Source organism: Balearica regulorum, chromosome 6, assembly GCF_011004875.1.
Source record: "Balearica regulorum gibbericeps isolate bBalReg1 chromosome 6, bBalReg1.pri, whole genome shotgun sequence".
Classification (NCBI taxonomy): Eukaryota; Metazoa; Chordata; class Aves; order Gruiformes; family Gruidae; genus Balearica; species Balearica regulorum.
In genome coordinates this window covers 37,413,206-37,430,011 of record NC_046189.1, presented here as the reverse complement: position 1 = coordinate 37,430,011, position 16,806 = coordinate 37,413,206, and the positions used below count along the sequence as shown (strand labels likewise).

General features: G+C 33.0%; 1 protein-coding gene across 1 annotated transcript in view; it reads left to right on the top strand.

The window, feature by feature from the left end:
- Positions 1 to 16,806, top strand: part of LRP1B (LDL receptor related protein 1B) — a 742,991-nt gene that overhangs the window by 562,325 nt on the left and 163,860 nt on the right. Inside the window, exons 38-41 of the mRNA XM_075757248.1 lie at positions 512 to 638; positions 802 to 953; positions 1,245 to 1,369; positions 4,478 to 4,849. Of these exons, the coding sequence (XP_075613363.1) occupies positions 512 to 638; positions 802 to 953; positions 1,245 to 1,369; positions 4,478 to 4,849 (776 nt within the window). The remainder of the gene's footprint in view (positions 1 to 511; positions 639 to 801; positions 954 to 1,244; positions 1,370 to 4,477; positions 4,850 to 16,806) is intronic.

Here is a 16,806-nt window from a genome sequence, read left to right as displayed (position 1 = left end):
AGATTCTTCCCATGGGCATGAGGGAGAATAGGAAAAACATTTTCTTCCCAAATAAAATCCTTTTGCTTTACCATTTCCCACAGTGCTCCTGTCTGCTTCTTATTTAAAACATTTTTAAGTTAGACATACATCTCTTGTATTATCACATTTGCTAGTAATTAGATGCAAGAGTTTCTGTTCCAGTTTTTTTTTTTTCTAGTTTGCTTTTATTTTCCCAAGCACAAAGCTGAAATCTTTAAGGAATAGAATTGCATATTGACTGATCAAATATGGTTTTAAGAATTACTTCATATATATAATTTGCAAAAAAACTCCCAACAAAGTGTTCTATGAAACAAGTATTATGAAACATTTAATCTCTTAAGATTTAGAGACTTGAGCCTTATTATGTTTTTTAAATACCTATTTAATGCTAATGGTGCATTTTGTTTGCAATTGAAGTTCAGTATTACATACTTTCAGCTCTTATTTTGATGCTAAATTTTAATTGGTAATTTCTACGACATTTTAGGTATTTATTCTGGACAGAGTGGGGACAGACTCCTTGCATAGGCAAGGCACACTTAGATGGGTCCGAGAAGGTTGTGCTTGTGAGCCTGGGGATTTCGTGGCCTAATGGGATTTCCATCGACTATGAGGTTAGTGCCTCTGTCTTCCAGTATGTGCTTAAATATTAGTAAATATTAGTATTTGTTACGTTTGATTAAAGCCAGCTGGTCTTCCACTTTGATGTAATCTTAATAACTCTTAATTAAATACTTGGACAAGACTGCTGATGTTTCCTTTAAAATTAATCTTTAGGAAAATAAATTATATTGGTGTGATGCTCGTACCGACAAGATAGAAAGAATTGACCTTGAGAGTGGAGGGAATCGGGAGATTGTGCTGTCAGGGAGCAATGTGGATATGTTTTCAGTCGCGGTGTTTGGAGCTTACATCTACTGGTCTGACAGGTAATTTATTTTTCATAAGTATTTGAGTCTCAGAATGTTATTTCAGTGCCAGGTGCTTCACCTTTGTAGGATTAGCCATTCCTTAGCAAGGTCATAGAATGGATCACAGAAACCTGGGCAATTTGCAAAGATAGGGCATTTCTGATGCTGAAAGCTAAAGCATATCAGTGTCATAGATGAGAAGAGGTTTCCTCACCTTTTGTTAGGTGAACTCTCCACTGCCCTTCAGTCATTTGTTTGCTGTGAATTAGTTGAGGATTGTTGATGAGACATCTTCAACTTTTTTGGCAGAGCACATGCAAATGGCTCTATTAGAAGAGGCCACAAGAATGAGGCCACGGATGCTGTGACCATGAGGACTGGCCTTGGAATAAACCTGAAGGAAGTGAAAGTCTTTAATAGAGCACGAGAGAAAGGTTGGCTGTTCTTAAGGATGCTATTAATTGTTTTAATATCACCTGCTACTTTTTATGTATATTAAAGCATACCAAAAGTTAAGTAATCACTGATTTTTATCTCCACTTTTTACTCTTGAATTATTTTTTTAAAGCTAAAATTAATGTACTAAAAAAATATATAGTACAAATTCTACTAAAATTCTTTGCAGTGTTTTAAGGACAAAATCTAAAACCAAAACACTTCCTATCATTCCAGGTTTGATGATTTTTGATTGTGGTTTTTGGGTTTGTTTTGGTTTGGTTTTGGGGGGGTGGGGTGGGGTTTTTTTTAAGAAAAAGAAAAAAAAATCTTAGGAATGAAAGGGACCTTCAACTGTGCTTTAAAAAGCAGTAATCTCAGGCAGTCTCAGATTTCGATTGGAAAGCAAACCAGATTCTTTTTCACAGCTAGAAATTCCCAGCCTCTGTGTCTCAAATATTTGTTTCCTGAAGTTACTTGAGTTTGAGTCCTGGGTTTTTTTGTGTGGGAAGAGACCTTGTCAATAATCAGATTTCCTTTATAGTCAATTTGTTTAGTGAGTTCAAGAGACAAAAGTTATCATATACTCTCATTGATTTATGGTATTGATGGTTAAAATTTATTCTCCACTACCTGATTAAGAATAATCTTGCTTTTAGCTATCTTTTTCCTCCTAAAATTCTGATTTTGAAGAGACCTTGAAAAACTTGTTTCAGTGAGAAAAGGTGGTTACAAGTCTATGATGACTTCCTCAGAACAAACTGCTACCAGGCCATAAAGACAAAAATTTTCTATAATTACATTAAAAAAAAAAAAAAAAAGAGAAAAAAATGATACCATAATACAAGATAAACTTTTAAATACAAATATATCTCTGGTGTTGGTTGCTCTCAAAAGTTTCTTTCATCACAGCATTACATACCTAAAGATCTTCTTTCTTTTATATACGACTTTCCTAAATAACTGCATTAAATATGACATGTAAAATAAATCCACATTTTGAAAGAAAGCATATTTAATAATCAATAAGAAAAACGGTCTTGTCTTTTTTTTTTTTCCCCATGGGAATTTTAAATAGTTTTGAAAAAAATTACTTTGCAAACATATGCATATTAATTTTACTAAGAATTTCTGCATGTAATTTCAGAGTACTGTGGGCATCATGTTCTGTGGATAAAAGTAAAATCCACAGAAAAATTTATTGTTTCTTTCAACTAGGCTAGAAATAGTTAATGTCTGCTTGCTTGGAAGGGCTGCTTTATATTATAGTCTTAGGAGAATAGAACAATTGGATAAAAAAAGCTTCTTTACATGGAATGTTTTTTATCGATAGCTTTAGAGACTTGTTCACATTAGGAATAGGAGAAACGGTTATTGACGCTAAAAATCTTTTGATGTTAGTTTGAAAAAAATAACTGAATGATTTTTTAATACATTTTTCAAATTTTACTAGGGTACAAATGGTTAATGTCTTTGGGAGGGGCTGTCAGTGAGCCAGGAGGACAAAAGGGAAAAAACAGGTGAAAAATGTTTTTGGAATATTTTTCTATATCACATTATTACATATATTATTTTTTTAAAGTTCATTGAACTAGAAGTAGTTATTGCTATTTAAAAAAAAAATGTAATTAGCTAGTTTTCTGACCTTCTATAATTAAAATAAACAAACCCCCCCCCCAAAAAAAAACAACAACCTGTGCTGATTATGATTAATGCTTTTTTTTAAACACCTGTTTTACCCTTTCTGATGAGCCAGTCCTGCAGTGCCATTCGCAAGCGGATTCCTATACTTCAGTGCTGTTTTACACGTGTGCAAGGACACACCCTAACAGCACTGGTTTCAGAATTGGCCAATTTTAAACATATTTGCAGCTAGTGAAGTGTGGAAGCATTGAAGTTTTTGAAGAGAGATTTTAGAAGCTTGAGGATCTTTTTCCTATATTTTCCTTTCTCTTCTCAACCTCTCATCCTTCCAAACAGATATTAACTTTTCTAGCCTAATAAAACTCTAAAAGAATCTTTAAACAAACCAAATTTTAAAATATATACGGGTAAATCTCCAGATGTTTTTACATTACTACAGAGGAAAATGTCTCATGTAATTTTGCCTAGGAACACAAAATTCAACGTTTCTAATTTTAAGAGCAAGTTAACTCTCATTCCCCACTATTTTTTCTAAAAAGTATCTTCAGTTTGAAATGTAGCAGTTAGAAAATACAATTGACAGTACTACATGTTCCCTTACAATTATTATGGTTTTCTACCTGAAAACATTCTATTTAAAATGTTTTCTCCTTCACTATGTGGAAAACTTTCAGAAATGGGAAAATGACTATATTGAAAGATCTGAGTTGTTATATAGAAAGTGCTGTCAGAAACAGAAACTAAATTATCTAAACTAACTATAATAGTAATTCATACATAGTCCAAAAAAGACAAAGGAAAATAGGTCCTAATTATTGACAATTACTGCAATTTTAAATAGTTCTTGCAACAAGCGCAGTTTAAGTCATTGAAGTTACTAATTTGACAATGATTTCTTAATGGTATGCATTTGTCAGGGAGTAAGTTTTTAAAGTCAGGTTTTAAAGGAAATTAGAACAAAATGTTACAAAATGTCTTTAGTAAAAACAGGGAACTGGACTGACACAGTTTTGTACCTGTCAGTATATATGTTTTCATTTTGATAGAAATTGTCTAAAAAAAGTACTGGGTTCTGATGGTATCTAAATTTGACTTTTTACCAGTAACAGGTGTTTTAAAAAAAAAATAAATAAAAAAACATCTTTCAAAGCACTTGAAACAGTCTGTAAGTCTTCAGCTGATTATGGAGGAATAACCCATTTTATCATTTTCTATTAATAAAATATATACTGTTGTGAATTGGAAAGGACAATAATTATATTTGCTCATTAGTTGTATTCTTTAAAAATGTCTTTTGGTTGTAGTTACAGTTTCATTCTTTACTATTTTGACCTTTGTTTTACTTGGGAATATTGTAAAAACAATTTTAAGAGAAGAGTTCTTAGAATACATAAAATTACATTTGATTTAAGTTAGGTAAGTAATATTTAGAAGATAGATTTTTATTTTATTTTTTTTTACAGGTACTAATGTTTGTGCGAAGAACAACGGTGGATGTCATCAACTTTGTCTTTATCGGGGAAATGCACGGAGAACATGTGCTTGTGCACATGGCTATCTTGCAGAAGATGGAATTACTTGCCTGAGACATGAAGGTTACCTCTTGTACTCAGGAAGGACAATATTAAAAAGTATACATCTTTCAGATGAAACCAACTTAAATTCACCAGTAAGGCCATATGAAAATCCAGAATACTTCAAAAATGTGATAGCTCTTGCTTTTGACTACAGTCTGAAAGGAAGAGGTACAAATCGCATATTCTTCAGTGATGCACACTTTGGAAATATACAAGTGATTAAAGACAACTGGGCTGGCAGAAAAGTGCTAATTGAAAGTAAGTAAAAAATTATTTCCCAAAATACATATTTTATTTCAATAAACTCTATTAAATGAAAAGTTGATAATCACTTGACTATATAGAGTAAAAAATTTCAATAAAGTTTTACCATACTTACGTATATAACACAATTATTGTAATTTATCCCTATAAGATACTTTTAAATATTATCTTTAGAATAACAACTTCAAAATAATTTATTTTATAACAGTCTTACAATGCATGAAGCGTCTTACTAGAAAACAGAAGTGGTAATGGCAGTGCTTAATTTGTATTACTGTGATTTTTAAGGAGCTTTTCTGTTGAAACAAAACTTCGTTGCTTGGAAATTAAAGTCTCCTTACCCCACAAACCTATTGGTTGTTTATTTTTCTAGTTAGTGGGGGTGAAATACTGTAAGATACCTCTGCTGACATAGGCATTCTTCAGTATGAAATATTAGGACCTTGGTCTGTGTGTCCAGAAAAGTGACAGTGCTCAGTGATAATTGGAGGAAAATTCCAGCCTACAAAACTGTCAGTTCTTAGTAGAGGCTTACTCAGTAGCTTTGCATGTTTTCTTTGCCTTCATTCACCACGCTAGGAAGAGGAGTTGTATGAAACTTGACATATTTTTAGCTTCTGAATACCTGAAGCCAGACACTGCTATCAACAAATTGATGCCAATATCACCACCAAAATCTTCAGGACAAGACACAAAACATATTTTGCAGCTGAGGCCTCAGTAAAATCTTCTGGGCATCTGGCATTGAAATCTTTATCAATGATGTCCAACATAACTATAATACAAGGTGTATGTGAAATGTTATTGTGATTTGTCATAGTAAAATTAGAATTCAAGGAAAATCTGAATGCAGATGTGTAAGAAGTATATCCTTAATGCTAAACATCAAAAAATGCATTCTACAAAAATCTAAATTCTAAAAACTTCTGCTTTCATTTCAGTTCCTATTTAATTGTTCTCAAATATGCAATAAACCTTACTCATCTGTAGTCAGTTATCAGATGCATGTATTTGCTGTGTTCCTTCCTTCCTTGTCATTTTGTAGTACTGTCTGGGGTTTTTTTTTGGAGACTACAGGTCATTTTGGTAACCGTTTTCAAAATGTTTGAACTATTGTATAGTTTTTGCTCCTTATGTTGGAGATAATTCCCATCTGAATTTTTGATGTCGTATGTTATGTTGCCTGTGGCATTGTTACCTTGAGCTATTGGTTTGGGTCAAACAGTTTAATAACAAGACCAAAGAAAGTGATTAGTAAAACTGGAAGTACATTTGGTGTGGAATGTATCACCCTTTGCTGTTGCATGTTAATGGAAGTATTTTTAGAAAAGAAAGTAGTTAAACAGCTGCAAACTGACAAAATACGATTCTACAACTGACATTGGATAATTGTATCATTACGTACCTCTGCACTGTTCTTCTGGGAAGGTATTCATGGTCATGAAAACTGTTGACACTAATGAATGGAAAACCGTTTTTCAAATATGATGCAAGGCCTTACTTTGAGTTTTTATGTGTGCATACTTTAGAGGAATTAATAATATCTGTATTAAGATATGGTAAAGAGAAACTAAGCAATGTTGTGAGGATGTTCTCATTACTCCCAGGAAAGCATTAAAATCTAGGCATTCAGAGTTGAAGTTAGCTGTATGAGAGACACAAACAGCTCACAGAAATGTGTGATGGTCACATAAAGGAATATTTTAACTATGGTGTTATAGGAAGAGATTGAAAGTATTACATGAAAAGCCACTGGAAATTTTTACATTTAAAACAGAAAAAGAGAAAGAAATACTAGTGAAGCACCAATGCAGATACAAATTTGTTTTTGAAAAACCTCAATAAAGTATTCCTCATTACTTTATAATCGGTTGTTATACAAGAGCTAAAGACATTCCATAAAGCATAGTTGAGAATTATAGTTTTAAGAAATTGTTAGGAAGTGTTTCTACTTGTAATCTTAATATGCCTGATTTCATTTTTCATTAGCAGAGTCAGCACTCTGAATAATTGAATGTCAGATGAAATTATGTATCCTTGCAAAAAATTTACTGTATATACTTGGGATGTATTTGTGAACTATGGTGTTAGTTTTCTAGAAATGCCTCAGTTGTTTTTTCATTGAAAATGAGAAGGGATATCACATCCAAGTATATGTTAGTTTATTGTTCTCCTTTATGTGTTTTAAACCCCTTTTCTTCATGTTGAGTCATTCATTTTAAACTGGTATTTTTGTACTCCGTATCATTCCTTTCCACAGTCTGCACATGCTTTTCTCTCACTGTAAACAGGATACAGTTCAAGAGGCAGCTTGATATAGTGGAGGTATTTGACTAACAGTGATACCTATAAAGGAAAAAGCAGTAGAGTAGTAAGACCAGTTGACACCAGTGACTCCATTTCCTGGAAGACGTAAAATTCTAAAATGTTCTGATTTCCATGTTAACTACATGTGATCACATAGAAATTATTAAATGGAATCCAGCTGAGAGATTTTAGTAATAATATATCATTGCAGGATTAAAAAATAATGTGTTTGACATTCATTTTGCTATCTTTTTCTTCCAAAATTATTAGTCCACATCTGTAGTGACCTTTACTTATTTAGGATAGAGGTTCAAAAGCACATTGGAAGTATCTAGTGTGGTTCTAACAATTCTACAAGCCCTTTCTACCTCATTAAGTTGAAGTCTACTAATCATGCAAACCTTTACTCAGTATTTGTCTCAAACAGAGAAAATAGAGTACATTATATACAAGATGCTATTGTCCCAGATTTTTAGTTCACTGAATGTAGATCTGCTCATAAAGAATCCATTAGCTGATGGATTTCTACCTTGCTGAAATCAGATATGCCACTCAAATCTAACACATTCGTGAACTTTCCTGCACACTGAAAACAGAGTTAAGATATATAAAGAGCCCTTCATTAAACAGGTTTCCAGTTCACTAAAAACAGATTTACAACTCACGAGCAACCCATTATCTAATATGTTTTTAGCTCACTGAGAACAGATTTACTACCCAGAAACAACCCATTATCTAACATGTTTCCAGTTCACTGAAAACAGATTTACAACCCATACGCAAGCTATTATCTAACATAGTTCCGACTCACTGAATATTGATTCAGAATTCATAAACAACCCATTATCTGACAAATTTTCACCTCACTGAACAGATTTGCAACTCATAAACAACCCATTAGCTAACACATTTTCAGCTCAGGGAAAGTAGATTTACAGCATATAAACAACTTTATCTAACTTGTTCCAGTTCACTAAAAACAGATTCAAGTCTCACCAAGAACCCAGTACCTGATAGGGTTCTGTCTTCAGCAGGAAGAAACAATAGCAACAACAAAAAACCCAGTGTAGCATGTGCATAGTATGCCATACCCTAACACCTTTATTTTTTGTGTAGCATAGGTTTTTTGGAGTGGATTGTTTCTTATTTCTGAACTGTGCCGATGAAATGAGAATTATTTCCTTTGGTCAGTCAGTAAGGACTTTTTCTTTCTTATTTTTGTTAAGTAACTTTATAAGGCTAATCTTTCAAGACTTGATCAATTTTTAAAAATTTACCTTGTTCTTAACTGTGATTTCCCACAAATATTCTTTTTGGTGATGAATTATCTAACCATTCAGTATTGCTCAACATTTTATTGGCAAAGCATCGTGTACAGTTTAATCCCATCTGCGGGCATTTTAAGAACTAACTTATCAATGCAGCAATACCTATTTTAAAAATGTTGTGACATGACTACCATCTATATTGTGTGTTTTGATCTCAGTTTTTCCTTCCAAAAAGAGTGTAAGAGCTTACAATTTATTGTCTTTGTCACTTTAACTACACACTTTGAGAAGTATCAGTCTGTGAAGGAAGGAGTGGGTACTTACTGTGTGGTCCTACGCAATAATTTCTTTTTAACTTTCCACTTTTTAGTTGTAAAGATCAGCCTTGCATTTCACTTTACACGGGTTAGACTGCTTCTGCTTCTAATCTGTAACCTAAGCTAGCTATATATGTATGTCTACTTTTGGGTCCTGTTGTGTTGTAAAAGCTTCATGAACGTGTTAAGGCAAAATGTGTGTGTTCTCACAGTTCCAGGAAATGGATGCAGTGTCTCAAACCTTGATGACATTCCTATTTTTCATTGTCAATGGGTAGTCCTTTGGGGAAAAAAGCAAACAAACAAACAAAAAACCACAACAACAAAAAAAACCCCACACCACAGTTACAGGGATTGTATTTGAGAAAATTTATGCCAATATACCCTTTCTCTGTTCTTCCAGTTTGAGGAATCATGCAGGATTCACTCTGCAAAAAGGAGTATTTTTTTCATTTCCCATAAGCTTTCTGGATCTTTTGATTCATGAAAGCCAGTGTCTCAACAAATCAAATCCTAACTCAGTTGGTATTCTAGAAGAGATCTAGAGAGATTACATATACTTTGGAAGTTGTTTTTCATTTAATTTTAGCCCCTGATTCACTGTAGGCTTTGTAGAAAATTGAAAGAAGGCATTAAATACAAAAGGAAGTAGAAAGTGTAACAAATTTATGTGAAAGTGACTGTGAGTTTAAATCAATATATTGGGGTGGCGATCTCTGAATAATCTTTACGATTTCTGTTCAGCCCTACCAGAAGCAGACCTTCTAACTGTTGTCAGTCTCTCTGGGAGAATTTGTTACTGAAAACCTAGGTTAAAATGAGGTAATGGAACAGTATACAGAAAGAAAGAGCAGAAATCCGTAGCAATTAAAGGCACAGAGATCTGTATGGAGGTATTTGGAAATCTGAACTTGTTCAAAATTGCTGCAGGGTATCAGTTTCATTTGGATCAACAGGGTCTATTCTCCTCTCAGAGAGAGCCCGGGGAGAATTTTACTCTTATTTTCTTTGTCGTTAATAATTTCTAGACAGAACAACACTATTATTTCAAACTTCTGAACCAGTTTCTATAGTATTCAAACTGGAAGCCATTTCAAAGGCACTCTGATAAACATATGTGAAGTACTTTACATCTGTATAGATCTAAATAGACCTATCTTCCATCCCCAAGTAATTTTAAGTAGATTGAAATGACTGCAAATGTTTCAACAGAAGCAAGCATCTATTTGATATATGAGATTTTTAATATTATATGCTTATCCCCTCTCATACTATATCTCCCATTGACTGTTTGTTTTGCCAGCTAATAAATGGCAAGGTGAGTTTATTTTCAATGATGTGATGATCTGAATAGATTTTTCTTCTGCATGGAATTAGTCTCAGTCTGACTCAGAGAAAGCCAGTGAAAGATAGTATATTATTCACAAAGTAGATTTTTTGTGGGTTTGATGGAGCAAACAACTAATGGGAGCCTTAATTAAATTAAAATCATGAAGATCAGTATGCTGAACTTTTTGTTTCCTGTTATACATAAGATGATTACCACTGTAGATTGACCCATTAAGTCAAAAATACAGTATAGGATGGGATAAATATATGTTTTTCTTCTATAATATCCAAGATTAAGCCCTAATTCACAAACCATCTGCTAAACTTCTTTTCCTTACGTCGGCATCCTTCCTTCTCTGCCTGCCTAGATGCAGAGTGCCAGAAGAGCGTCTGTTTTCCTTCTTCCTTCCCTGCTGAACATGACATTGTGGATTAGCAGCTCTGAAAATGTCTGAAATTTCTATTGACAGAGATCAGAGAGGAGGCCATCTTAAACCGTGTCCCTGATAAACCATCTGTGTGAGCTATCTTCCATCCCTGTAAAAATGCAAATTAAGATTAGCTTTAGACAGTGGATGACATGCTAGTTGATCACTAATCTGCAGTTGGAAACAAGAAGCTGCCTAGTAGCATTTCTGGAGCCTGCTTTTGGTTTTCCTAACTTGTTTCAAAGTTTATGTTTATGCAAGGAACACTTTTTTGGTAATCTAAGTCTAAGTTGCTAAGCTAATAGTGCAGTCTCCCTTTTTTATCATAGGTGGGAGCTTGAGGTAGTATATTCATTAACGAAAGCCTGCCTCAGTGCATCTGTAGAAAAACAGTGCAGCGTTCACGTAGGTTCAATGTAGACACAATGCAGAACACTAGAAAGAAGACCAATGAAGAAGTTAGAAACTAAAGAGAGAGAGGGAAAAAAAGGGGGACGAAAGGCAAAAGAAAGCAAATGAGAAAGACGAAAAAGTATTAAGATGAGATAGTCTCAATGAGTTATTTTTTTCCTAACTGCGTAAACAATGGCACTGAGGTATTTTGCCAGTGTAACGTCTTTCACAGCACAAAAGGAAGTGTTAAGTGAAAAAACACTTCTTCTGTTTTGAACTTTTGGCACTAGCATCTATAGAAGGTGAAAATCTTTTCACTGCTAACATAAAGTGTCAGATCCTGTGATGTATTGTAAGGCTTTTTACAGTCTGAATCTTTTAAAGGTGTTCCAGTGTGTGCTACTATTCTTACTAACTAAATGGGTCCAATTTAACTGTCAAAAAGGCATTTATGTTCCCATTTCTCTTACAGAGCATTAAATTTGGTACATTGTATGAGATCCCTTTAGTTTTGGAGCTTTCTTCTCCACAAAAGAAATATTTTAATGTGTTAGAAATAAATACTTTAATATTGTTACTTTTCATTTCATAAATGCATTGGATTCATTATAATTGTATATGTTGGAATATAGGTCCAGTGATTTTCATTTTTTAAGGGAAGGAAAGTGAGAGGCTGTTGTTAAGTCTAGGACACTGAAGTAGTAAAAGCTAAAATTTATTATTACAACTGCAGCTTTGTTAGTGAAAAGCAAAGCGTCTGATTTGTCACTATATTTTGGGTTTGGATGTGGCTGCATCTTATGATTAGTGGGTAAAATTTATAAGCTCGTTATAGGTGGATAAAGTTTACTAACTTTATATTAAGCAGTTGTTATTCAAGAAATATGTATTTCTGCACATCATGCTTTTTTTAGCTGCTCCTGGTTTGAAACTCTGAAATGTATTCATGCCAGGAGCTGACATACACCAATCTTTTAGTTCAGTATGTCCTGAGCATTCCCAACCTCAGTATTCAGGAAAGGTGCTTCTGCCTATTAAACTTGAGATTATTCATGCAGAATTAATACTGTTTGTGACTGCTCCAACTTTCCACATTGCCCTTAAATTTTTTATTGAGGTAAATTTTTACATCAGCAGCTGTGGCTTAGTTGGAGAAATGCAAAACTATATTTGGTGAATTGTCAGGAAAAGGCTATACAGAGGAACATCTCTTGAGATTTCTCCTTTGTTTTATTCTGAAGAGTATTGTGATCCAGCAAATATTATTATGTTATTAGGCTATTCAGCCATTAATGTTTCTAATATCTCTATACTGTTTGGTTTTATTTCAACAGTAACAAGAAAAATCAGTGATTATACACACTTATTAAAGACTTATTAGTCTTAGGGTAGTCACAGTAATGGTAATGCTAATTTTTATTGATTTAAAGGTGGTAAGACTGAGTAGTAATTTTTTTTGAGTCTACATATAATGCATAAAAAGTTAATGTATGTTCTTGTAATTAGGAAAAAAAAATCTTCTGTGACAATTGTTGAGTTTTCAAACTTAATGAAACATTTCCATCTCTATATGTTAACTTTCCATTCTAAAAGTCTTTCTGCTTTTAAAGCCTCTTTTACATGGATACTTTAACTATTTTGAAGTTACGATATTATAACAGTTGTTAACTAGTAACGATATATTGAACTATCCTGGGAGGGTTACAGTTTATAGTTATACTACTGTTTTTCCAATTTGTTGCATTCTCTATATTTCCTTAAGTATATGATGTATCATTATTCCTTTGTTACATTATTCCCTGCTTAGTCCTTAAACGTAATCGAGGAGCAAGTTATATCTAGGATAATAGAGGACAGAATATTGCAGGTTTACATCTCTGTTGATGTGGCTTTCTCAGTAAGCTCTTGTTGTTCATAGGAACAACTATGGCAGGGCTATATCCATTGTTGGGAAAAAAAGTCGTTGGCGGTAGATATAGATTTCTTCATTAAAAGTTGTTATTTGTTTTTTCTCTCATGATAAAAGGACTAAATCATTCTTTGAAGAAACATTATAGACCACAAGAATCGTAGAATCACAGAATGGTTTGGGTTGGAAGGGACCTTAAAGATCATCTAGTTCCAACACCCCTGCCATGGTGTTTTGTATAGATTTTCATAAGTTCACTGATGAACTATAAATATCCTACTACTTGGGCATCTGCCTGTCTTTCACACTGTAGTTCCATCACAGATACGGTAATTATATACAATATTTTATATATCTTCATTGACATCAACTAAAGCAATGTTATAAATCCAGAAAGATACTTATGTGATAGTTTCTTTTTGCTGAATGTGTTAGAAGTGTTTCTTGAGCAGTTATCCAATTATTTGTATTTTCATTTTTATTTGCACATAGCCTGAATTTTTAATTGTCGTTAGGAGGACACCAAATGTTTCGGAAGATGTGATATTTCAGTATTGTACTTTCTACAAAAACAAAGGATTGGCTTTTTTCTGGATTCTAAAATGATTTTATTTCTCTTTAGATTATTCCCCACGAATGTTCATTCTTTGCAGTACTGGCTACCCCAATAAGTTTGAAGGAATAATAAGGTTACATCCATGGAGATGTTTACAGCGTGTTGAACTTAAGCTAGTTGTTGTCTTGAAGAACCCAAAGCCTTTGTTTATACAATCTTATTGCATTTAATAATCTTTAATGTGTAATAGCGTATAACAAGGGTTTATATTTTGGAGAAACAGAAAAATGGTATAGATGTTTGCTGGTTTATGGTATAATTTTAGCAAACTTTACATGTATTCTAAAATAAAATCATATTATTAGGATAATGAAATAATTGGCTATTACAGTTCAGAGTGGTCTATGCCATATTTGGTACTTATGATTTCTGGTAGAATATATGATGGCCTTGTTTTACATGTGACTGACAGAAGCAATTAAGAGATTAAATTGTCCTCTATTTTTTGAGATAAATGAAACTCATCCTGCTTTTTTATTACACATTATTATTGCCTTAGAATTTTTGTTTAGCAGAAAGGCTTCATACTTTATGGCTACTTGAAGAGCAAAGTAGAAGGGTAAACAATTATTTAAAGTTCTAATTGTGCAGTTAGATATGTGAACAATAACCCCTTTTCTTCAGGTGTATTATTGCTTGTGAGGCATTCTTTTCACCTCAGATCAAATGGTGACCACCTGGTCTCTATCACCATAATCTGACACAAGCAGTGTGACAGAAAGCAGTGTCATCTCCTGTGACCAGTCTGGTATAACAATTGACAGGCTCTACCCTGAGAGGTAAATTCTAAAAGCCAATTCAGAGAATGAATAAAGATCAAGCAGGTGTTAATGTTAAGTACTGAGCGTTAAAGCCTTCTCCAAAGTTCTGATATTAAAGTGCTGTTTGTGTTCAATTTTATTACTTTGGTGGCTTTTCAGTATTAAAAAAATTACAATGTTGACAGTTGTTCTTGCTTTACAACTTTGCTAAAGAAAAGGAGTTGGTAAGAATATGAAATTAAAGGAGAAAGGTAATCGAACTGATGCAACTGGAAAAGTTTTGACTGTAAACTTTCTAGAGATTCTTAAAAGCAGAAGATAGGAGATAAAAATCTAGTAAACCTAGAAATAGTGTATACATTTCCAAAAGTCAGTAGTAACAACTATTGGATAATTTCAACTTTATGTCATTTAGTATTATTATTTTGTGTTTGCAATAATGAGAGCCCTCTAATCCCAAGTTCTTCAGTTATTGATTTGTTGCTTGTCTGTTCCCTGGGAAAGTCAGACCAAGATCAGCGTGACAATATTTATAGGCTGCATCTCATCTGTGGGATGCAATCCATCTTCGTTAAGTTCAGTAAAAGTGATAGATAGCATTTGGCAACGTAATGATGTGATCACTCTACCATTGCCTTTGTAAATCATAAGCTGTTGCATTCTCTTGTGTAGATATTTAATCAGTTATACACCCCATTACTGATTTAATTCAGAATGTCAGTGGCAGGTGAATAATGTGAGTATTTGTATATTAATATCATATTGTATTAATGTTCCTTTCATTTAAGTATGCTATTCATGTGAAAATCATAAACTGTTGCTTCATGGCTAGAATAAATTTAATCAGTGCTGTAGGCATCTAATGCCATCAGTGTTTTAATTCAATATGTCAGTGAAACAAATGTGTTTCTTTTCATTTCCAGTTTCTTTATGCTTTACTAATTCAGAATATTATGTGATGCTGTGAAAATATGAAGCTGAGAGTAAACAAATTGCTAATTTTCATCCTGTCAGTGGATTTTGGGACTGAATCCCCCAATTGTAGCACCAGATAGGATGAGTACATATTTCTCATATATTTTTTTTAAAGTAAACTGAATATCTAATGATAAATTAACTTCTTTTTTTTTAAAAAAAAAAAAAAAAAGCTATAGAATATTACATAAGGAAGTGTTAAATAAGTAAATATAAATTAATATCAATGCGAACTGGTAATGATATAACACTAGAGTGCAGTTGCTTTGGAATCTTCTCCAATGTCCTGTCTTTGACAATATGAAGTTGCTGGAAGGTTTTTGTTTTAAGGAAACGTGAAAGTTACTAGAGGACCATTTCTAGGTCCATTTCTATCCTCAGTTGGCACCTGTTTTATCATTGATAAAAGGATTTATAAGAATTTTGGGATTCTTCACTAACCTCTAAAACAAAAAGTTTATTTTAACATATAAACAATGTAAAGTTACAAAAAATATTCTGTTAGCACTGGTAACTTATTATACTGAAGATTTGCCTGAGTAGTGTACTGATGGTACTTATCAGCTCATAGTGCATGCTAACAACAACAAAGTTAGTTGTATTTTGCATTGTAAGGATTTATCTCAATCTTAGATCGCTTTAGCACCTACTGTCTAGGTCTTATGCCATTGACTTTAAAACCACCATACTTACAGATTTCTAAAAGTATTAAATGATTCTCTTCTGTATTGGTGGAGTACTGAATTCCATAAGTAAGGAAATGATAAAACTAAAAGTTTATTCGCAAATAAAAGAGAGTGCTTTGTATAAATCTTTCAGAATTTATACTTTTGGTGGAGCTAAGCAAATGCAGTTGGTATGTGTTTGCAGCAGACAGTTTTATATTTAATTAGTGTGTTTTTCTTGTCTTACATCAAGGCAATTGATTTCTTCTGAATTTTTTTTTTTTTTCTGTAAAAAGAAGCGTATTTTGCACTCTGAATTTTTCTGTTTGTGGTGTTCGTGAAGCCATTATCATCAACAGGCTTGTCACTTGAACTTTTCTGATAGTTTCAGATTGAATTTGCTCAAAGATGTGATCATCTAATAAGGAGCCATCTCTTCTTTTTTTAAAAGCATATATACATGAAGCAGTTCCTGAAGTTTTATTTGTGATAAAACATATCGTTAATTGGATATCAGATACTTGATTTCAGGCAGCCTGATTCTGTTGCCAGGTTATATTCAGGTTTTGGGGTTGTTTTTCTTTTCAGTCACAGTCTTTATCTTTGAAATTCCCATTATGATATGTTTTTATCTTAACTTCTTCATTTTCTTTTAAAGTTGTTGCTGCTTTTCTCTTTTTAAAAAGATGGGGTTTTGATTGCTTTGTTTTAGTTCTACTCCACTCAGAACATAGGTATATATGGCAAGGTTTTTCAAAACTGCACATTTTAAATATTTTATTAAAACAAGAGGAAGATGCCTTTTTCATCTGTATGCTAAATGTTTGCTTGTCTCCATCTATGGCATAACTTTCCATGACTTGTTTTCTAAAAATGTAGAAATTACCACTTTATAAATAGTAATGTTGAATTAAACCATCTTCTGTCACAATTTACAGACCTTGATATAGAGTTGCAGTATGATGTGTTGGTCCAGGTTAAGA